We start from the raw sequence: 23,559 nt of genomic DNA, 5'->3' as shown, positions 1-23,559 counted from the left end.
GCCCCGCCCCCAGGAGGCCACGCCCTTCCCCCCCCAGGAGGCCACCGCCCTTCGGGGGCCGCTAGCGTTCGGAGTCTGGAACGCTGGGAGTAGAGGCCGCGGTCGTGAGGAGAGCGGAGGGGCCCGTGCCGACCATGGAGCTGTACCTCGGCGCCTGCTCCAAGCCTGCCCACGCCGCCTTCACCAAGACGGTGGCCAGCGTCCTGGCCGCGGACACGCAGCAGTGCGGAGACGTGAGTGGCCGCAAGCCGGGCGGCGTTTTCCTCTGGCGGCCGCAGGCATGGTGGGGAGCGGAGCAGGGAGTGGGGCAGGGAGCGCCACTGCAGCAAGGCTCGCGAGGCCCCCAAGGCCCGCTTCAGAAGGCCGCCCTCTAGCGGCGCCCGGGGGCGGGGACGGCGGCGGGGCTCGCACGGTACCGGCCGCAACCGGCAGGCGCGGGACGCCGGGGGAGCTGGTGACCCGGGAAGCGGGAGGACTTCCGGAGGCCCTGAACCCTGCCTGACCGTGTGATTCTTCCGCGTCTTTGGTCGGAGTGGAAGTAGAGTGGTCTAAACGAAACGAATACTGCCTACGAGGAAAGACAAAACTCTCCACTGTGTCTGACAGGGCGTGCACAAAACCCGCTTCGTCGGGGTGGGGCCGGCTCAGCTACTGGACCTACCTCTCGGGGTCAAGCTGCCTGTGATCCCCGGAAGCAACGCTGTGTTCTACACGACGAATTTCGGCGAAAAGGTGAACCGGTTCTTACCGTTTTCTTTCCTTTACCCTTTACTACTTTCTGTTCAATTCAGAGGCTGCATCATACAACATCCATTCAAGGAATTTGCATCAACATTCACAGGGAAAAAAAAAAAAAAATCTGACCGAAGGTAGTTTAGAATGCATATGAAGCATTTTCATCTAATATGGTTTGGACGTAATCATAGGCCAGAACGTTTAAATTCTTAGTCCTTAAATTACAACTCATGGTACCATATTAATATTCCTTATAATAAAACTTCATATATACTTACACAGTAAGTTTTGATGTACCTAGAAACGTGTTTGGGAGGTGAAAGACTATTAGTGCTAGCTGCCATTTAATTATGTGTTATGATTTTGACTGACTATCTTGGACCAAACTCTCTTCACAGGACACACTATTTTGTTTTGAGTTGAATACTGTTTTACACACATAAATTAAAAAAAAAAAAAAAAAAAGAACTAACACAGTGGGAGTTAAAATGAGTTAGTATGTTAGCACTTTAACCTCATTTCAATGAAGGAAAGACCTGCCTCAATGAGGAATAGACTCCATAATGTGCCCCAGCCTTTTCATCCGTTATTGTCTCCAACCAGAGGCTCAGTTTCTTCCAGTTGATGTCTTTCACACCTACACATGAATACCAGGCTAATACTTCTGTGTTTTGTCAACTTTGGCCCCGAACCTGGCATACTCTGTCTTCTTCTCCCCAGTCTAGGAATCTGAGCTATCTTTTAAGAAACCCTGATCTGTTATAGCCGCTCCCCCAGCAATTAATTGATCTTTGCTTTGGATTCACGTTGACCTGGATTTGTACGATCCCTTATACAAACCATGCTTAATCATACTGGATTATAGTGTGTACTTCCCTTAAGCCTTTTCATGTTAGTCCTCAACACCAAACCTACCCCCATACCTCCTCAGCCTTTGACTAAGTAGTAAATGCTGAAGGAGGTTTAGTACATTCTTACTGACTGGTTGCTTTTATCGATTTTGCAGAAAGTTATACAAGAAAGAATTCTAAGTGACCCACTTACCATTCTAATGTCTATGATGTCATCAGAAATGAGTAGAATCCCTTGGTATTTGATACTTGCCTAATGCCTTATACAGTTCAGGCTGTTATAACAATGTACAATAGATTGGTGGCTTAGAAATAACGTAAACATATTTATCATTGTTCTGGAGCTGGAAGTCCAAGACCAGGACACCAGCATGGTCAGACTCTGGTGAGGGCCCTTTGCAGTCTTTTCATTACCTCTCAGCATGGTAGAAAGAAGGCTAGAGCATTCCCTGTGGTCTTTATAGGAACATTATCCCTCTTGATGTGGACTCCACCATCATGACTTAATTATCCCCCAAGGCCCCAGCTCCTAATGCCATCACATTGAAGGTTCGGATTGCATATGAATTTTAGGGGCATACAGTCAATCTAACATACTAAATAAACATGATTTCTTAAAGCAAGTTTTGTTTCTGGGAAAAGTATAATTGCCCTTTAAAAAAAAAACTGATCTGCTCTATTACTATAGAGCAAGTGAACTACCATCTTCAAACAATTTGAGTCACATCCACACAAACTTTGCAAAAACATGCTTGAAACTTATTCCATTACAGGAGATATAATTCCTCTTTAGTGTATAAACTTAGAACGCCGTCTTTGGTCTCCTCCGTCAAATATATTCTTTTTACTCTATTGCCATCTTCTCTGTCTACCATTAAGTAGACTTGTTGACTACTTTTCAAAAAGATGTTCTATTTTTATTACATTATTTATCCCCAAATTTGTTTAATGATAGTCACCATACTAGTTTTTCTGAATAATTTTCTCTTTCAGAGTACCCTTCTTCATGAAGTCATGCTTTATATTTACATTTTAAGGGAAACCAGATATATTAATTGGCAATAGAAAGTTTACTCGGCTCAAATGGGTGGATTTGTTTAAATGTGTTCTTAGTTTACAGGTCAGTAGCACTCAGGTTTGGTATTGAGAAACATATGCCTGTCACGGCTAAAAGTTAACATTTTATAAAAGTTTACAGCTCAATGTCAATATCTGAAATAAATATTCAGTTCACTCCTTGACTTATTGTTATTGATTATTTCCCTTCCAGAAAAGATCTGGGCTTCATTTGTGAACTCACTGAATTCAAGGCTTTCTCCTGTAGGAGTCCTTTCTTTGCCTTCTCAGGAAAGCACTGGTAATCAGGGAATCTAGCTTTCTGGTTAGGCTCCTTGGAAGCGATTAAAGTTTAATGTTACACAAGAGGTCAGAAACTTAAATAAGCTTTTAAATGCAAAGGAAGAGCTCGTATCCTATTACATTCCTCTCATCTACCTTTTACCCATATACAAAGCATCCTCCTACTTATCTTTCTGGAGTTCTTTTAAGGGTCCAACCTAGCTAGATGCCATAGTGTTTAGGATCTGGACTGCAACTGTGGCTACAGCCAAACTGAAAACAGAGGTCACAAATTGGTGCCTCTAGACATGTCTGGATTGGTGCTTAGTGTTGTTGTGGTAGTATAAATTGAACTTCGTACCTGCAAGGGCAGATGCTCTCTGGTTTGCCATATTACCCGCATACTCCAATTATCTGTCCCCTGAGTCATTTCCTGATTTGACATTATTTTGAACTATTATAAAACATATTTTGTTCTGGCCCAGCAAACTTAAAACAGAAAGAAAGGATGTAAAAAGTAACATTAGCACAGCTTCCTACTCTCATTCTCTACTTTTTCCATTTCAGAAGTCCTCCAATAAGCCATTATCAGCGTCCTGCTATTGAAAAACTGAGAACTCACACCAAAAAAACCTCACTTTGCTAATATTTTAATTTATGGTGAGATTGAATAACTCAGCTGTTTTCTCTAATGCAGCAGATATAGAAACGTAACTAATAACTGATTATCTTTTTCTCCTTTTATATCTCAATGGCTGTTGCCTAAAGGTGTATTTGGTCTTCACACAAATGAATAAACTTCAGTTTTAAAATTAGTTCTTCAGTGTGTTGAACTGCATAATATAGACCTCAGGTATTCGTCTTACTCTAGCACTCAGAGACTGTTCATTTCATGCATTAAAAGCCCCAAGATGCAATGACTCTAACTCAAAATCTTTAATATCCAAGTTTTACTTTTACGATTTATTAAGGTTATTTTTGTAAATTTTGATGAACATTTTCTGTTATTTTTGTTCATTTTAAGATGATTGAAATAAAATTATAATTATTATTATCCCTTTATCTTTTGAATAGAATATTCTGATTTGAGAGAGGGAGGAGGAAAAGAAAGAATCCTATCATTGGCTTTATACCTTAATACAAACTATAATCTATTCCCTTTCTTTTCCTCTTCTTTTTTCTTATTTAACTGAGAGCCAGGGTCTGAAGAGGATTAGAGGAGAAACTGATTGAGGGAAGGTGAGTCTTTGGGATAACTCATGCAGGTGAGGAAAAAGGAAGGGAAAGGCAGGAAAGCACACCCAACCCCAGTTTTTCTGTAGCTGTTTTTCTCCACTTCAGATTCGTCTTCCACATTATTTTCAATGAACATCCTAATCATCGTGATAGGTTATTTAAAGTAAAAATGCATTAATTTTACGTATTTTTGACTCTGTGTTTGCAGCTTTTTCGACCTTCTTATGGTTTTAACCTGACTGATCCTTATTGTCGACTTTTGGAAAACCAATATAAAAGCCTCCATGATCCACATTTAAAAGCATACTATAAGCGCAAAGATATTCTGAAGAGACTAAAGAAAGGTGGCTATGTCACCAGCAATAATAAAGTGGGTTGAAGATTACTTCTTTTTTTAATCAATGAAACCCTTTAAAACTTGATATAAACTTGTTTCTACACCTCACTCAGGAGGTGGGGGGGAGCTGTGTCACTTTGAACCTGGTCATGAGACAATACTTAATAGGCAGTTCTATAAATTTCTCAGCATTTGGATCAAGAGAAATCAGACAACAGTTGTTGCTAAATAAAACTACTCTTCCTTCATTTTTTTTCTTGGTAATATAAAAAATTATTGAAAAATAATTTAACAATACAAAGATATATTAATTTTACTATGTGTATTACAGCCTTCTTTGTCTTTAATGGCATTATATAGTGTATATAATTATACAATGTATAATTGTCAAGGATTCTGTTCCACATACTTTTAAAAACTTGAGATGAAATAGAAACCTACAAATTTCAGTCTGTTAGAACCTTGATAGAGTACTTTTTAATTGGAGTCAAACAATGTTATTACATGTAAAATTATAATCCAATTACAGCTAATTTAAATTATTACTGTGATAACTCTAAATGTGTTGACTAAACTTCTTTTATGATATTAATCATATTAATAAAGTGATATATATACATTTTTTAGAGACAAGTTCTCACTTTGTTACCTACACAGGAGTGCAATGGCGTGATCATGGCTCATGGCAGCTTTGACCTCCTGGGCTCAAGCTGTGTTCCTGCCTCAGCCTCCTAAGTAGCTGGGACCACAGGCACATGCCTCCCCTGCTGGTTTTTGTTTTTAGAGATGGGGTCTTGCTGTGTTGTCCAGGCTTATCTCAAACTCCTGGCCTCAAGAGATCCTCTTGCCTCAGCCTAACTTGTATTTTTGGATAGAAATTTCTTGCTGATTAACAAATGCAGAGAGATACTACTCTACAACGTTGTTAGCAGTTTATTACTCTTTATGCCAAAATGTCATTAAATTGTAGGTCACTGCTATTTTTTTTGGAAAGTGATTTTTAAATCATTAAAATAATTTAAAAATATATATTTAAAATATTTATATAATGTTAACATATTTAATATTTTTTAAATATTGATATGTTTTTCTTTTTGTTTGTAGGTTGTATGTACTTTGAGAGAATTGAATAAGTACAGGCAATATCTTACCAGTTTAAAATTAGACTTTGAAAGAAACTATATAAGAGAACAAGTAAGTTAAACACTTAAATTTGGTTTGTTTACATAGAGTTTGTAAGAAATCCTTACTTACATGTAGAGTATTTTTTAATCATATTTCACCCTTAATTATTGACAAAGTAATTGCATATTTTTTTCAATTGAAAATTTAGAGTAGGAATAAACATTTGGATGCTGCTATGTTTGGCCAAGAATGGAAAAAGGACTGGGTCATCTATCAACACACTAGTAGTAGCTGGCATAATTTAGTAATTAAATTGCTAGTCAGATGTGTTGTTTTCCCCTGAGCTAAGGCCAATAAGAAACATCTCTTGTGGCAGATAGATTCTTAAGTGAAACCGAAAACAATTTGAGCCATAGGAAAAGAACAGTAAATACCTGTAATGTTCTAAGGTGATTTAAGAATATGTACATTCCGTCTTTGTGCTCATACAGGTGCATCTATATTCATCCAGTAAAAATGTTGTTCTTAAATGTGAAGTGGAATGATTGAGTGTAGTGAGCTGTTATGGAGAGTGACTTCCTTTTGATTTTTGACTCAAAGATATGTGTGTGTGTGTGTGTGTGTGTGTGTGTGTGTGTGTGTGTGTGTGTGTATTCAGATGTTAGGGTCAAGAGGTCTGTATCAAAATGAGAAAGATGTGTATATGTGTATTTGCAAAGCTATGTTCTAAAAGTAAGAGGGCTGAATAAAAATGAGAAGGACTTCTGTATACTTCTAAGTATTCTATATTTTCCCCACTTCTTTCTGTGCCCAGTGTTTCTTCTCTACTTCCTGCATATTTTTATTTAACTTACTTAGAATACATTGACAAATAAATGGAAATTTTACCTTTTATTTTTAGAAAGATAAAGCTTAGTTTTGTTTTACTTGTCTGTGTCTTTAACGGATTCAAAATAGATGTAAATGCAATTAAACAGAATTAAGCATTTATAAAATATAGGAATTTATATGATTTTATTTCTGGGAAATATAAAAAACATTATATATATATATGTATGTAATATACACATTTCTTAAATAGAAAATACTTGCAAAACAACTACATAATGTACCGGAAAACAATCAAATCCCTCAATATTGTGATGTTGCCCAAGTCCAGAACTGGTTGTTAAAGGAGGGCACTGAATCTATCAAGGACCAGGAGCGGTTAATGAGGCATAGGTAAGATAAAAGTTGATGCTTATTTTATGTGTATGTTGTGGACCCAAATAAGTTGGAAAATACTAGAAACAATTGAACAATTTTTTGTAAGACCTAGACACCATTCTCCTAAATTTTTCAGAGTAGAGAAGGAAGCAAAACCAAGAGGTGGAAGAATTTACTACCAGAGGAATTATGGTTGCTGAAAGCCCCAGGCAAAGGAAAAATTAGATCCAAAATTTTTCTATAGTAGAATAGGGAGAGAAAGTATCTTTAGCACATGCTTCAAACAATAACAGCTTTTTATGATTTCATCTTTAAAATTGACAGCATTGTTTGAGGAAGTTGGTGCAAAGTCAAAAAAAGATTTGGTATAACTGATGCCAATATATAAATATGTATTGTCTATAAAAAAAGAGCATAAGCTCATTTAGATATGACCTAGTCGTAGTCAATTATGGCCATTCCATGAACAAGCCCATTTCTTAGGAAGAAAAGGATATTATAGTTCTTTTTCCTGCCCTAGGGATGGAGTAAGGAATTTGGCTACATTACCTGACTTCTATATTCATTCCATGGTTTCATTACGTGGTATTGTTGCCATAATACTTATTGATGTACCAGAGATGCAGACTACAAATGGGAGGTTTGTTCAAGGACTTATAAATTATAATGAACCCAATGCCCACTTTTTCTTAGAGAATTCATTTTCTTTTTCTGCTTTTGAAGTTACCGTTTCGACTATTTCAGCCATATTTGCACGCACATCTTCTTAAACCTACTTATTTATGAATGCTTACTGTGAAATATGTTTTGAATAATTTTGGTCTACTTTTTACCATCATCTTTGCCATCATATCAGATAATTGGGTATTGGGAAGACCTTATAATGAGTAAAACACTCTGAGTTGGTGGGTTAGGCTGTTTTTTTTTTTCTTGAAGTCAATAAATCTTTCATATATATATATATATATATATATATGCATTTATGTATTTTTTTATTGCACTTTAGGTTCTGGGGTACATGTGCGGAACATGCAGGATTGTTGCATAGGTACCTACATAGCAATGTGGTTTGCTGCTTCCATCCCCCTGTCACCTATATTTGGCATTTCCCCCCATATTATCCCTCCCTAACCTCCCTACACCTTGCTGTCCTTCCCCTAGTCCCCCGCAACACACCCCAGTTTGTGATGCTCCCTTCCCTGTGTCCATGTCTTCTCATTGTTCAACACCCACCTATGAGTGAGAACACGCGGTGTTTGATTTTCTGTTCTTGTGTTGGTTTGCTGAGAATGATGGTTTCCAGGTTCAACCATGTCCCTGCAAAGGTCACAGACTTATCGTTTTTTATGGCTGCATAGTATTCCATGGTGTATATGTGCCACATTTTCCTTGTGCAGTCTCTCATCAGTGGGCATTTGGGTTGGTTCCAGGTCTTTGCTATTGTAAACAGTGTTGCAATGAACATGCGTGTGCATGTGTCTTTAAGTAGAATGATTTATAATCCTTTGGATATATACACAGTAATGGGATTGCTGGGTCAAATAGAATTTCTATTTCTAGGTTCTTGAGGAATTGCCACTCTGTCTTCCACAATGGTTGAATTAATTTACATTCCCACCAATGGTGTAAAAGTGTTCCTATTTCTCCACATCCTCTGCAGCATCTGTTATCTCCAGATTTTTTAATGATCGCAAAAATTTTTTACCATTCCGTTGGTTGCCAGTTCACTCTAATGATTGTTTCTTTTGCTGCACAGAAGCTCTGGAGTTTAATTAGATAGCATTTGTCTATTTTGGCTTTTGTTCCCAATGCTTTTGGTGTTTTAGTCATGAAGTCTTTTCTTTTGCCTATGTCCTGAATGGTTTTGCGTTGATCATTTTCTAGGGTTTTTATGGTATTAGGCCTTATGTTTAAGTCTTTAATCTATCTGGAGTTAATTTTAGTGTAAGGTGTCAGGAAGGAGTCCAGTTTCTGCTTTCTGCACATAGCTAGCCAGTTTTCCCAACATCACTTATTACACAGGGAATCCTTTTCCCATTGTTTCTTTTTGTCAGGTTTGTCAAAGATCAGATGGTTGTAGATGTGTGGCATTGCCTCCGAGGCCTCTGTTCTGTTCCATTGGTCTATGTCTCTGTTTTGGTACCGGTACTATGCTGTTTTGATTTTTTTTTTTTTTCGGCCTCCCTATCTCCTCTATTTCTTTACCACTTTCGGTTACAAGTCACTGACTGACAAACATGATAGGAAGGACAGCTGAAGCCATGCTGCGCTCCCCTGGGCCTTCATAGTCTCTGCTCTCTAACCTTTTTTTTTTTTTTTCCCTTGCTCTGTCACCCAGGCTGGAATGCAGTAGCATGATCTCGGCTCACTGTGACCTCTGCCTCCTGGGTTCAAGTGGTTCTCCCGCCTCAGCCTCTGGAGTTGCTGTTTTGATTAATGTAGCCTTTGTAGTATAGTTTGAAGTCAGGTAGTGTGATGCCTCCTGCTTTGTTCTTTTCGCTTAGAATTGACTTGGCTATGCGGGCTCTCTTTTGGTTCCATATGAAGTTTAAGGTGGTTTCTTTCCAGTTCTGTGAAGAGAGTCATAGGTAGCTTGATGGAGATGGTGTTGAATCTATAAATTACTTTGGGCAGTATGGCCATTTTCACAATATTGATTCTTCCTAACCATGAGCATGGAAGGTTTTTCCATCTGTGTGTGTCCTCTCTTATTTCGTTGAGCAGTGGTTTGTAGTTCTCCTTGAAGAGGTCCTTTACATCCTTTGTTAGTTGTATTCCTAGGTATTTTATTCTCTTCGTAGTAATTGTGAATGGCAGTTCACTCTTCATTTGGCTCTCTTTAAGTCTGTTATTGGTGTACAGGATTGCTTGTGATTTCTGCACATTGATTTTGTATCCTTAGACTTTGCTCAAGTTGCTTATCAGTTTCAGGAGATTTTGGGCTGAGATAATGATTCTAAATATACAATCATGTTGTCTGCAAATAGAGACAATTTGACTTCCTCCTTTCCTAATTGAATACACTTTATTTCTTTTTCTTGCCTGATTATTCTGGCTAGAATTTCCAATACTATATTGAATAAGAGTGGTGTTGAGGGAGGGCATCCTTGTCTAGTGCCAGATTTCAAAGGGAATGCTTTGAGTTTTTGCTCATTCAGTATGTTATTGGCTGTGGGTTTGTCATATATAAGTTTTATTATTTTGAGGTACATTCCATCAATACCTAGTCTCTTGAGAGTTTTTTAGCGTAAAGTGCTGTTGAATTTTGTTAAAGGCCTTCTCTGGATCTATTGAGATATAATCATGTGATGTTTGTCTTTGGTTTTGTTTATGTGGTGGGTTACCTTTATAGACTTGCCTATGTTGAACCAGCCTTGCATCCCCGGGATGAAGCCTACTTGATTGTGATGGATAAGCTTTTTGATGTGCTGTGGTAGTCGGTTTGGCAGCATTTTATTGAAGATTTTTGCATTGATATTCCTCATGGATATTGGCTGAAGTTTTCCTTTTTTGTTGAGTCTCTGCTGGGTTTTGGTATCAGGATGATGTTGGTCTCATAAAACAATTTGGGACGGATTCCCTCTTTTTGGATTGTTTGGAATAGTTTCAGAACCGGTGGTACCAGCTCCTCTTTGTATTTCTGGTGGAATTTGGTTGTGAATCCATCTAGACCCAGACTCTTTTTCGTTGATAGGCTATTAACTGCTGCCTCAACTTCAGCCCTTGTTATTGGTCTATTCAGGGTTTCAACTTCTACCTGGTTTAGGCTTGGGAGTGTGCAAGTGTCCAGGAATTTATCCATTTCTTTCAGGTTTACTGGTTTATGTGATAGAGTTATTTGTAGTAATCTCTGATGGTAGTTTGTATTTCTGTGGAATCGGTCGTGATATCCCGTTTTTCATTTTTTATTGCATCTATTTCATTCTTCTCTCTTTTCTTTTTTATTAATCTGGCTAGTCGTCTTCTATTTTGTTTGATCTTTTCAAAAATCAGCTCCTAGAAATATTGATTTTTGAAGGGATTTTTGTGTTTCTATCTCCTTCAGTTCTGCTCTGATCTTAATTATTTCTTGTCTTCTGCTAGCTTTTGAGTTTTTTTTTTAATCTTGCTCCTCTAGCTCTTTCAATTTTGATGATAGGGTGTCAATTTTAGATATTTCCTTGCTTCTCATGTGGGAATTTATTGCTATAAATTTCCCTCTAGACACTGCTATAAATATGTCCCAGAGATTCTGGTACATTGTGTATTTGTTCTCCTTGGTTTCAAAGAATATCTTTATTTCTGCCTTCATTTCATTGTTTATCCAGTGGACATTCAAGGCTGTTTTAAAGGTTTATAAACAGGACTGATAGAAAAATAGTAAAATTCTTGTAGCTCAAGAAATGAAAGGTAAGCAAGGAAGTGGTTTGGAAGTGGCATAACAGATGATGCCATCATAAAAGAAACAGCTAATTCACCTTCAGTAATATTTACACTCATTCAGATATTTGGATATGATAAGTAGAAAACTAGAACAACTTGAACGCACAGCAGAAGAACAACGCCTATACCTGATGGATAGAGAAGAAAGACGACAGCGGGAACACACAAAAAGAAAACTCGCTCTTCGTAGAAAAATCGAAGAGGTGAGAGATAACAACTTTAAAATATTAAGAGATAAATTGTATACAGTTGTTTCACTTTCAAATAATTTTAACTGTACATTGTACGGCCTGAAATCATTTCAGCTCAAAATAACTTGTTCCCATTAAATATTCTTCATAGCTACAATACACAAGTTGTTACATAAAATTGTGAGGTGGATACCAGGAGGTATGTCTATGAGCCAGTTTCTACTCTAAAAGAACAGTTAGAAAGTTACTAGACACTATTGAACTCTCTTAAAGCCTTTATTGTGGAGAGGAATTTTTTCTGTATTTAGCTTTAGTAAAAAATAATCATATCTGCATTCCTAATAAGAATTAAGAAAGAAAAGTCTATTCTAAATCCAATGTGTGACTTTTATTTTGCTTAACCTGATTTCTATTAGGCTCTGACTTGTTTAAATATACTTTTTGGTGGGACAAAATACAAAGATATTGTTGTGAAGGGAACGAATGCCAAGTGCAGTAATGTTGTGATTTCTAGGAATGGAAGACAAAAGAGATGTTACTTCTGACAAAGATGGCAGAAGATGTTAAAAGAGAAGAGAGGATAGAAGAACAACGGCATAGAAACAGAGAAGAGAGTGACAGGAAGGTAGGGTGAGCTTTAACCTCTAACCTGAGCTGTTTGAAGAGATTTTGTTTTGGTTTTTTGAAGTACAAATCATTTGTGAGATGACTGATGATCAGTTACTCCAAATAATATACATGATATAAAACTGAAAGTTATGGACAATTTTAGTACATTTTGACTGTAATATAAAAAGTACTATTATGTGATATAACTATTTTGTGCTTTATTTTTACACCATAAACTGAACTTGTAATTACTATGAATAAATTAAATGACTGAATTAATTTTTTTAGAACCAGCAATTCTTGGCAGGATTTCTCATTTTTTCTTTTACCAGTTAATTTTACTTAGCTTACTTGTTTTTATGTCTAATAATATATAAGATTTTGTGACTTAGAGTGTAAATTAATATAAAGAAAGGGAAAAATCCTACAACCACCACCCTATCAACTTTTTAGTTCACACATATACAAATACACCCCACCAGAATGTTTCCAAAAATATTTATTTATCCCAATTAATAATTAAATACATATTATACCTCACAAGCTGTGTGTAGACTGTTTTTTCATTCAATAAAATATCATCATCAACTTAGCATGTTGATAAATATTGATCTAAATTTCTAAATAGCAATTTTAAATAGGTTATTGTAAAGAAACTTAGATGTGAGTGTAAGATTTAAACAATTTGATTTGTACTGTCATATACTGTTATATAGCAATTTTGTAAAAGTATTGGAAGTTTAAATATGTATGCTTATCTTTCATTCTCTTTCTTACCTGTATCTTGCAGTACCATCAGACACTCCCTGTTCATATTGCAGGCTCAGCTTATTCCAATTTACCATAATGATTATTTTACTTTTTTCTTTTTTGTTTTTACTCCTGCTCCTCCTCCTCCTTCTTCCTCTTCCTCTTGTTCTTCCTCCTTCTCCTTTTCCTTCTCCTTCTCCTTATCCTTCTTCCTCTCCCTTTTCCTCTTCTTCTCTTCTTCTTTTTTGTAGAGATGAGTTTTCACTACATTGCCCTTACTGGTCTCGAACTCCTGAGCTCAAATGATTCTCCCACCTTGGCCTCCTGAAGGGCTGGGATTACAGGTGTCAACCACCATGCCCAGCCATAATTATTATTAATGTTTTTAATATTCAATTTTTCACTATTTTTCAATGAGAGGTCTCACCAAGTTGTTCTCTTCTGTTTGCTCTGAAACTGCACATCTCTGAAGGTATCTTTGTTTTCTAGAAGCAATTGAATGCACTAGATTTTTCTCCTTTTGCCTAATTTCCATTACTACTCAAGGAGTTTTGGTCAATTTTAGTGGAGACTAATAATGCAACTGAACAAAATTGGAGGAGTGCCCATTAAACGTGGTCACTGACTATAAGGCTGATAACACCACAGGCTGCCTAAGCCATGCTAATGGCAGAGCCATTTGAACACTGGTATTTCCAATGAGGTTATTTTACAATTGTCTTTTGTGAATCTTGTTTTATTATGAGATTTTTGAATTCCTTTGTGTTTCTTAATATTTTTATGTTTTATGATCTTCAGATTTGACGTTATGTTTTCACTGCAAATTATGTCTTATAGTTCAGATTTTGCTCTTAATATCTTCATCAAAAGTTATTTGTGTGGCCCTGTTTTTGGACTCTCTTCTATTCTTTGACCTATTTGTTTGATTATTGTACCTTTAAAAATTCTTTCAATGTGTAGTGCTAGCCTTACACATTTGTTTTTCTATTTCAGTTGTTTTAGTTAATTTCAAGCCCTTTGTATTTCCATACTAATTTTAGCATCAGCTTATTAATTTCTACCAAAACGTCTTGCTGAGATTTATTTTTATCAGATTTGCGTTAACTCTATAGGTCAGTCTGGGCACAATTTACCTCTTAATAATATTGAGTCAACTCAAAAACCACATATGTCTCTTCATTTATTTAGGTCTACTTAATTTCCCTTAACAGTGCTATGTAGTTTGCACTGTACTGTTCTTATAGATCTTTTCATAGATTCATTCCTAGGTATTTTATACAATTTATGCTATTGTAACATATGTTTTTTAAATTTCAAATTTTGAATACTTAATGCTAATATATAGAAAAACACCTGATTTATGTGTATTCCTCTTGTATCCTACATTGTTAAAATTATAGTCAGTTCTAGTAGTACTTTTTTCTACATGCCAATTAATAGTCTACATAGATGATCATTTCATTCAAAGTGAATAAAGGGAGTTTTATTTCTTCCAATATGAGTATCTTTAATTTTTTTTTTCTTTCTTGATCTCACTGCCTACAACCTTTAGTATAGAAGCAGACATACTAGCTATTTTTGATTGGTGATTTGTTTGATAGTACTTTCTTTGTTCTTGATCTCAAGGGGAAAGTATTAACTCTGTCACCATTAATTATAGGGTTAGCTGTGGGTTTTCTACAGATGTCATTCATCGGGTAGAGGAAATTTTCTTCTATTTCTAGTTTGCTGAACTTTTCTGTCAGAAATGAATGTAAGATTTTGTCAAACATTTTCTCTGTGGCTTTATTAAATTTACATGTAAGTTTTCTTTTGTGGTTCATTGTATAGTAGATAACATAAATTGATTTTTAAATGTTAAATGAATCCTGAACAAATAGTCATTAAACCAATACACTTGGTACAATTGTATTATCATTTTTACATATTGTTTTATTAGCCAAAATTTTGTTTAGACTTTTGTACTAGAGATGTTAGTGCAAAATGTAGTTTTCTTACACTACCCTTTCCTGATTTTGGTATCAGGGCAGTGCTGGACTCATGTCATAAATCAGTATGTATTCCCTCTTCAGATTTTTGGAAAAATTATTTTAGAATTGGTATTCTTTACTTTTTATATATTTTATGTAATTTATCAGTGAAGACATTTGGGTATGAATTTTCTTTGTGGGAAGATACTTAACTACATATTCAATTTCCTTAATAGACATATCGATTCAAAACATTATTTTAAAAAGAGTTTTGAAAGTGTATTTTGGACTTTTTTCATATCATCTGAATTGTAGGATTTATTGACAAAGTTGTTTGTAACATTCTTTTGTTATCCTTTGAGTATCTCTAGACCCTGGTGATGTCACCTGCTCACCTTACTGATATGGTAATTTGTAACTTCTTTTTTCCTTTTTAGTCCCAACTAGAGTTGCTTTTTCCTTTTCTTCTTATTTCTCATTTTCTGATTTTCTCAAACTGTAAGTTTTTAGTTTTAATGAATTTGTCTGTTTTCTTTCTATTTTGTGAATTTCTGTTCTGGTCTTTGTTATATACTTATTTTTTGTTAAATAGCTTTCTCTCTTTAGGAAGTCATTAATTGAAGACCTTTCTTCTTTTCTAGTATAGAAATTTAGTACTGCCTAAATTTCCCTAACACTGGTCTATCAAGAGTCCCCAGGTTTTTTTGATATGCTATGTTTTTTTTTTGTTTGTTTGTTTGTTTGTTTTAAGACGGAGTTTTGCTCTTGTTACCCAGGCTGGAGTGCAATGGCGTGATCTCGGCTCACTGCAACCTCCACCTCCCAGGTTCAGGCAATTATCCTGCCTCAGCCTCCTGAGTAGCTGGGATTACAGGCACGTGCCACCATGCCCAGCTAATTTTTTGTAATTTTAGTAGAAACGGGGTTTCACCATGTTGACCAGGATGGTCTCAATCTCTTGACCTCGTGATCCACCCGCCTCGGCCTCCCAAAGTGCTGGGATTACAGGCTTGAGCCACCGCACCCGGCCGATATGCTACGTTTTTATATTTATTCAATTAAAAATATTTTAATTTCTCTTAATTTTATCTTCGAATCATTGGTTATTTAGAATTGTGTCATTTAGCTTCTGAATATTTGGAATGTATCCAAGATTTTTCTGTTATTGATTTCAAATTTACTTTTATTTTTGTCAAATAACACAGTTTTAGTTCCCAAATCTTTTTAAGTATATTTAGACTTATTTTATCATCACAAATTACATTTTTGGGTAAATCACAAATGTATATATGAAAAATATTTTATTTCTACTGTAGTTGGGTGAAGTATTTTATAACTGTTCTCTAGATATCAAGTTCATTGACAGAGTTGTACAAATCTAAATCCTAGCTCAATTTCTGTCTACTTGTTCTCTCGATTATTGAGATAAAGAGTTACTGAAATGTCTGACTATATTTTTGGATTTGGCTAGTATTTCAGTTTTTGTGTTATTTATTTGAAGCTCAGTATCAGGTGAAAATTGTTAGAATTGTTATGTCTGTTGGTGATTTGATTGTTTTTATTATGATGAAAATATTTTCTTCTGGTATGATTTTTTGCTCTAATATTGCATGTAATATTAATATTGCCACTTCAGCTTTATTTTGATTACTGTTAGCAAGGCATATCATTTTCTTATGTTTTACTTTTAAGACCAAATATAGGTCTTTATTTCTCTCTCTCTCTCTCTCTGTGTGTGTGTGTGTGTGTGTGTGTGTGTGTGTGTGTGTGTGGTTACTACTCATATAGATGGGCTTTGCTTTCATATGAAATCTGAAAACTGCATGTAATCTAGGTGTTTGTAGCATTTACACTTAGTATGATTATTAACATGATAGTTTACCAACTGCCATCTCATTCTTTGTTTTCTATTTGTCTCATCTGTGTTCTTTTCTAAATTTTCTGCCTTTTTCTTTGGATTTTTAATGATCCCTTTGTATGTATTTTGTATATTGTTTCTTTGTTTAAAATTTACCAGTTGGTTTAAGCATTATAGTATATATCTTTAATTTATTAGGGTAGATTGTAAAGGGCGATTATACTATTTATACTATTTCACATATAAAAACATTGCAATATTATGCTTTTTTTTTTCCATTTGGCCTTTATGCTATTTTGGTCATTTATTTTATTTATAATCATATATGTAATAAATCCCACACTACATTGTCAAGTTTGTCTAAATAATTATTTATCTTTTATCATGATGTAAATAAATCACATATTATATTTGGCCATATACTTAAATTTTTTATGCTCTTTATTCTTTTTGTTTTTTGGAAGGCCCATATTTTCATCTGTTATCATTTTTTTCTTCTATCTGAAGGGCTTTCTTTAACATTGCTCCTGCTGCAACTAACTTTTTTATGTCTGCAGAAGACTTTACCCTTATTTTTGAAAACTTTTCTTTGAGTATATGTTGGTTAAATCAACTAGGTATAGAATTCACCATTGACTATTTTTTTTTATTTTAGTACTTTAAAGATGCTGTTTCACTTTCTTCTCTACATTGGTTCCAAGGAAAATCTACTGTCTTTAAACTTTATTTTTCTCTATGTAACATAATTTGCTTTTCTAGTAAATTTAAAATTTTTTCTTTTTATCAGTAATTTTGAGAAATTTGATTGTTATGCCTTGGTGAAATTTTTCTTGTTTCCTATATGTTGGTATTTTGGGCTTCTTCGACCTGTGGGTTTATGGTTTTCATCAAATTTGAAACATTTTAGGTCATTATTATCAAATATTATCTCCTCTCTCCTCTCTTCAGGTATATTAGGTTGCTTGAAGTTGTCCCATATCTCACTGAAATTTTTTCATTTATTCACCCCTCTGTGTTTTCTTTTGGATGGTTTGTGTTGCTGAGTTCACATTATCTAATCTTTTGGAATATCTACTCCACCATTAATACATCCATTGTATTGTTCATCTCACATATTTGAAAACTGCTTTTGGACCTTTTTATATCTTCCATATCTCTTCTTCAATTTGTTTACATACAAATTGCAATTATATTGACTGTTATTGTTTCATTTGTGTCATGTTTGAGTCAGTTCAGTTGATTGATCTACTTATTTTGTAAGTCATATTTCCCTGTTTCTTTATACCTAGTGTTCTTTGATTGGATGCCAGACATAAATTTTACTTTGTATACTGAATATTTTTATGTTCTTATAAATATTATTTAGAATTTTTGGGTGTAGATAATTTATTTGGAAACAATTTGATTGTACAGATCTTGCCTTTTATGATTTGCTGGTGGGGCCATGTTTAATCTGGGGCTTGTTATTCCCTCCTACTGAATTAAGACCCATCTTTGTTCTCTATTCAAAGCTTTATGACTCATGAAGTTTTTCCAGTGTAGCTTTACAGTGAAATATTTCTAGTGGGAATAGGCATGTTTTCTACATCTAGGTAGGTTCCAGTGACTGTTTTCCCCAGTCCTTTAGGAAGGTCTTTACTGTAGTCATGGGTAGTTGTTTACATGTGCCAATCCATTTTTTGCTAAATATTGCAAGAAGCCTCTGAGAATCTCTGGTTTCTTTTTTTTTTTTTTTTTTTCTGTATGCATTTATCGTCTTTCAAGTACATTTGACAGTAGCTCAGATATTCACAAAGGGAAATCACATTTTATGTACTATATTATGTTTATGTCTGGTAGACCTGAGTGATATTTGGGTAAGCCCTCAGCAATCTTCCAATTGAAGATGATTGAGAAATTACTTTAACTCACCAGGGTAGCCATGGATATGATACTCTGTCTGATCAGAAACTGGATTACTCCTCTGATGATGTGTAGAGTGGTAAATTGTATGTGTATTAAATGTATTCTTTGTGTTTGATCACAATGGAAATTTACCCTTTATTATTCTCTTATTTTTGTAACATTACCAGTCAAGACAGGACTGATAATCCATTTTTAATATATTGTCACATTTTAAATAAATTGTTTTACATTTCTAATGACAAGTTAATATTAACCAATATATTTTCTTAAATGTTGTAGAAACAAGACCTTCTAGAGAAAAAAATGGCTTATCATTTACAAAAAATGCAAGATACTGGCTTTAAAGGAGAAGATATGGGGAAAAATACATTGAAGTACAAAGGTCAAGATGGAAAACATGGTGAATGTGAGAACATTAAAAGATGATGTAGCTAAGTAGGAAATGCTTATATACCTAAGTATCTTTTTGTAATACTCTGTGTATTTACACTTGTCACTCCCTTTGTGCCAGACACTGTCCTAGGCATTTCTATATTATAGTTCAAGTTGAAAAGTAAGTATATATGTAATAATTATAACAAATTATAGCAATCTTACCAATTGGCTCAGGAGACAGCCTTGCCTGTACTGTAGTTCTAACCAACCTCTCTATATCTAAAATAACTACTGAAATTATACAAACTTGTATCTAAGATAACTGCTCTTATATAGCAACATGGTGTTCTATTATACTGCCAACCAGTAAGAAAGGGTGAAGGTAGAGAATTAGGGAAAAAAAGAAGGAACAAATAAATGAAGAAAGGAAAAATGAAGTAAGTTTATAAGGAGAAATGGCTTTGCTATGTATGCCCAGTCTCTACCAGCTTTCTTTATTTATAACACTATGAAATTACAATGAGTTTTTCTCTTCTGATATTAGCTACAATTTCACGGCCAGAATGCAGAACTGTAAACTTGATTTAACTACCTTTGATTGTGTAGTATCGGGAAAGAAACTAATTATTTTCCATGTAGCTTCATCATAGTATCCCATGAATCCCATTTCGAGGTCAGAGCTTTCCTGTGTCACTGCAGTAGATTACCAGCTAGCCTCTGTTGACTTTTTTTTACCTGACTCAGATCACTTTTGTACTGTTGCTTGTTACGCTTAAAACTCTGTTCTGTTGGTTTCTTCCTCCACCGTTAAAATTATTACCTATTAAATGAAGCTCTGACTGTTTCAGCAAGCATTTATCAGCATCTAAAGTTCAGTACTTACCTAACTTGTAACTTTATTTTACACCACGTCCTTGAAGATGGCAGCTATAATCTAGTAGTGATATGAAAAGGCTCTGGTGCTTGACTATAGAAGTCCAATCCTGTTTTATCATTTTCGATAGATATAATGGCTTGGACAAATTACTTAAACTCCCTAAGCCAGTTTCATTATCTGAAAACAAAGATAATACTCCTAAATAATTCCTTAAAGAGTGTAAAATTTCTAGCTTATAGTAAGAACTTAATTTATTTTGTGGTTTAATCAAATTAGACTACTGGTCATTCCTAAACCACATGTTATCTTTCCTGCTTCCTTCTCTGTATCCAATTTTCTCAATTTAGAATGACCTGATTCCTGTATTCACTTATTAAAATCCTACAGTTCTGTAAGCCCTACTGTAAATTACATGTGAAAAAGTCATTTTTGATAACTCTAACTGGAAGGCCCCTCTTTTATGAATCTCTGAAGTAATATTTACCACTTTTAATTCACATATTACATACTTCCCACTGTCTTAATCATTTATAATAGTAAACTCCCACCTTTGTATTTAACAGAATACCTTGAAAAGCATATACACTAAGTACATGTTTGCTAAATGGATTAACTAAATCTATTTACTTCATTGGGGCAATGACTGCAATCATGCCTCAGATATGAAACCACTTTAGTAACTACAATTTACTACATCTTCATTAACTTTCTCATATAGTAGGAAGAATTTAAAATAGTTTAAACATTTGTTATTTAAATACACTGTTGTTGAAGAAGAAGTAGTATATAAGTGAGTTTAGTTTATATTATCAAAGTGACAGAATAGAAAGAATACCCATGGCATAAATTAAATTAAATTATACTATTATAGTAATGTTGTTACCTTCCAACAAATAGACAACTTTCAGTGGAACCAAGAAAGTAAAAGAAAGAAAATATCAGAAGAAACTGCTCAGTGATCAGTGAATGTGGAAACAGATCACTCTTACATTTAACATCTCTCATAACAGCCCCTGAACACACATGCAGTAAGGACCTTCTGCCACTTTAATAGTTAGAAAAGCAAAATTGTAATTGTCTTTATCACAAAGAAGGGAATATACATGTTTATTTGCTCTGTCAGGCATCAAGGCATATCCAAGAATTACTTAAGTCACAGCGAACTGCTAAGTCTTCAGCCCAATCACATGTTGGTATGCACCCAGATGGAAAATGACATGTTTCAGTTGAGCCCAGGTGCAGATTTCCCTTTCTGCCAAAAAAAAAAAATTCTATCCCTCCAAGGATATCTTTTAATATGAAGGGATAATATTTCAAGAATTGTCTTTCCTCCCATTTCACATCTCTCAATCTTCTCCAATTTCTCTCACAATCCCACATACAGATTAGCACAGAGTTCAGGTCTTCTTGGGCATAAAAGGATAAGTAGTCTATCTTGGGTAATTCTGTCATCATTATTAAAAATAAATGTTTTATTATATTTCTTTAAGCTTCTCCAAAGAATAAAAGGAAGACTTCTGAAGATATCATATTAGTTTATCCTGCTGGAGACCAGAATACATATGAAGAAATATCTGGTAATTGAATATTGTGACACGAAACATGAGATACTAAACAATAATTTGGGGAAAGACAGTTTTGTAACAGCTTCTTTCACTTCAATATAGATAAATCCTCTGTTTTCTTTTGTCAAATGACTGATTTTGGGTGATGCTTATCAACAGCTATGTGGCCTTTATTGCTTTTAGAATTTGATAAATAGATAATTGATCTATTGTTTTGAACCTGACATTATATTATTATTTTAGAAAACTAAAGGAAGGTTCTATTATGATTAAATATATAATATAGCATGTATAACAACTTGTAAAAAACTTTCTGCTTAAAATAATTTCAGAAAACTCTGAAATGTGTTAGAAATTAAGTACATTAACTCCAGATTCCCGATGGCCCTTACTAAAACATCACTTTATTATTTTAACTTAAGCTGTGTCTCTTCATGTTGTTCATTAGAACTCACTAAAAGACCATAAGCCCAAGTTACAGTATAAAAATCCTCAAACAGTATTATCAAAGTAGACTGTTCAAAAGTTGAACAGTATAACTTATCTCCCATTATTAAATTTCAAAGAAAAAATTAAATTTCTTGTCCTTATTGGTTAAAAAATAAAGGAAATGTTAAATTTCTTGTCCTTATTGGTTAAAAAATAAAGGAAATACTGTTTAAAATCTTTTTTCCCAAGTATGCAATTTGCTTAGTCTCTTTAAGAATCGGAAATGTTGGGAGAGATAGAGTTGCCTTAACCACAGATATCTTCCTGCCTCAGAATCACTGAGGTTCAGTTAATTTAACTCCAAAATTCATAGGTTCCCTTTTTAAAGTTCAGTTTCTACAACATACCAAAAGGTTATTTATAACTGGCAAATTTATGGCAATACCAGCTCTACATCTTACACTAAATGTAGGCAATAAAACTAAATTACCAATTTCTAAAGCAGTTATCTCAAGCAAACTGATCCTGTAAAAATCTGGTGTTTAATGCATCCCAGTCTGATCTTCCTGTTGTCAAAGAATTTCAGTGACATTTCAGGAAAGGATGGTCAATGGAAAATACTGTTTTTAGCCCTACTGTGATACCAGTTTATTGTGACAGTTGTCTGGAGAACAGACCCATAAATTTAATTAAGCATGGTTGGGAGAAATATCCTACTGAAAGATGAAATGTAAAGTAATGTGGTTCATATCAGCCTTGGGTGTGAGCAGTATAGCTACTCTCCAGTCTCAGTGAAGGGTATATGTGTCATTGTGGTCTTCTTGTGAATTTCAGAAATATGCAATAGTGACATCACAAGTCATATGTTTTTAGAGGTGCCCCTCTTTCCCATGCACCATAATCAGGTCTTTCTGGTTTCCATTACATCATAGCGTCATGAGTATGAACTCAGAACAGTGTCACATCCTCTATACTCTTATAAGAAATTTGCCCCACACAGTTTTGCAGCTGGCGATTCTCCAGGCAGAGTTCAAAGTCAATTTCCTGCTCCAGCTCCTTATCTTGTCTCTGTATTATTTCATTCTCAGAAAATATCTCAAGGCATTTATTTTGTTTTTTTAAATCATCCTAAAGCAAAATGGAATATTTTGTACAATTACATGTACAATCACATGTATAGATTTGTGTAACCTCTATCACAATCACATGTAGAACAGTCCAGTATTCTAAAAATCTCCCTCATCCTATTTGCAGTCACACCCTCCTTCTCCCAACTAATAATCCCAAATTACCTCTGGGATTATTAGTTATGTTGCCTCTGGGATTATTATCAAATAGTGGTATGTTCTCATGGATATGGTTATTTTTCTGTTGGAGAATGTTATGTGAATGGAATCATACATTATTTGACTTCATGAAAACAGCTTCTTTTACTCAGCATAATACCCCTGAAATTCATCCAAGTTATTGCATGTGTCAATAGTTTGTTCCTTTCCATTGCATGGATCCATCAGAGTTTGTTTATTCATTCTTGAACTGAAAGAAATTTGAAATTTGGCGTTGTTTCCATGTTTTGGTGATTATGTATAGAACAACCAGAAGTACAGTTGTTATTTGAACATTAAGGGCTGAGAGTTGGAGCACTGACCTCCTGCACAGTAAAAAATTTACATTTAACTTTTGGCTGCCCAGAAACCTACTAACAGCTCACCTTTGACCTTACTGATAAGATAAACTGTGGAGTAACACATTATGTATGTTATATATATTATATACTATA

The 23,559-nt window shown here is 34.7% G+C and overlaps 1 protein-coding gene across 2 annotated transcripts in view; it reads left to right on the top strand.

Moving 5' to 3' along the window:
- The first annotated feature begins 72 nt into the window (after nt 1–72).
- Nucleotides 73–23,559, top strand: part of FSIP2 (fibrous sheath interacting protein 2) — a 96,248-nt gene continuing 72,761 nt past the window's right edge. Inside the window, exons 1-9 of one of the 2 annotated variants that reach the window (XM_074399376.1) lie at nt 73–233; nt 607–732; nt 4,369–4,530; nt 5,602–5,691; nt 6,704–6,843; nt 11,312–11,453; nt 11,956–12,066; nt 18,813–18,933; nt 21,276–21,362. In XM_074399376.1, the coding sequence (XP_074255477.1) occupies nt 135–233; nt 607–732; nt 4,369–4,530; nt 5,602–5,691; nt 6,704–6,843; nt 11,312–11,453; nt 11,956–12,066; nt 18,813–18,933; nt 21,276–21,362 (1,078 nt within the window). In that variant the 5' untranslated portion in view covers nt 73–134. Of the gene's footprint in view, nt 234–606; nt 733–4,368; nt 4,531–5,601; nt 5,692–6,703; nt 6,844–11,311; nt 11,454–11,955; nt 12,067–18,812; nt 18,940–21,275; nt 21,363–23,559 lie in introns of both variants that reach the window. The other variant, XM_074399375.1, reaches the window with a different exon arrangement.

This window comes from Saimiri boliviensis, chromosome 5 (assembly GCF_048565385.1).
Source record: "Saimiri boliviensis isolate mSaiBol1 chromosome 5, mSaiBol1.pri, whole genome shotgun sequence".
Taxonomy (NCBI): Eukaryota; Metazoa; Chordata; class Mammalia; order Primates; family Cebidae; genus Saimiri; species Saimiri boliviensis.
This window is presented reverse-complemented; position numbering and strand designations above follow the sequence as displayed.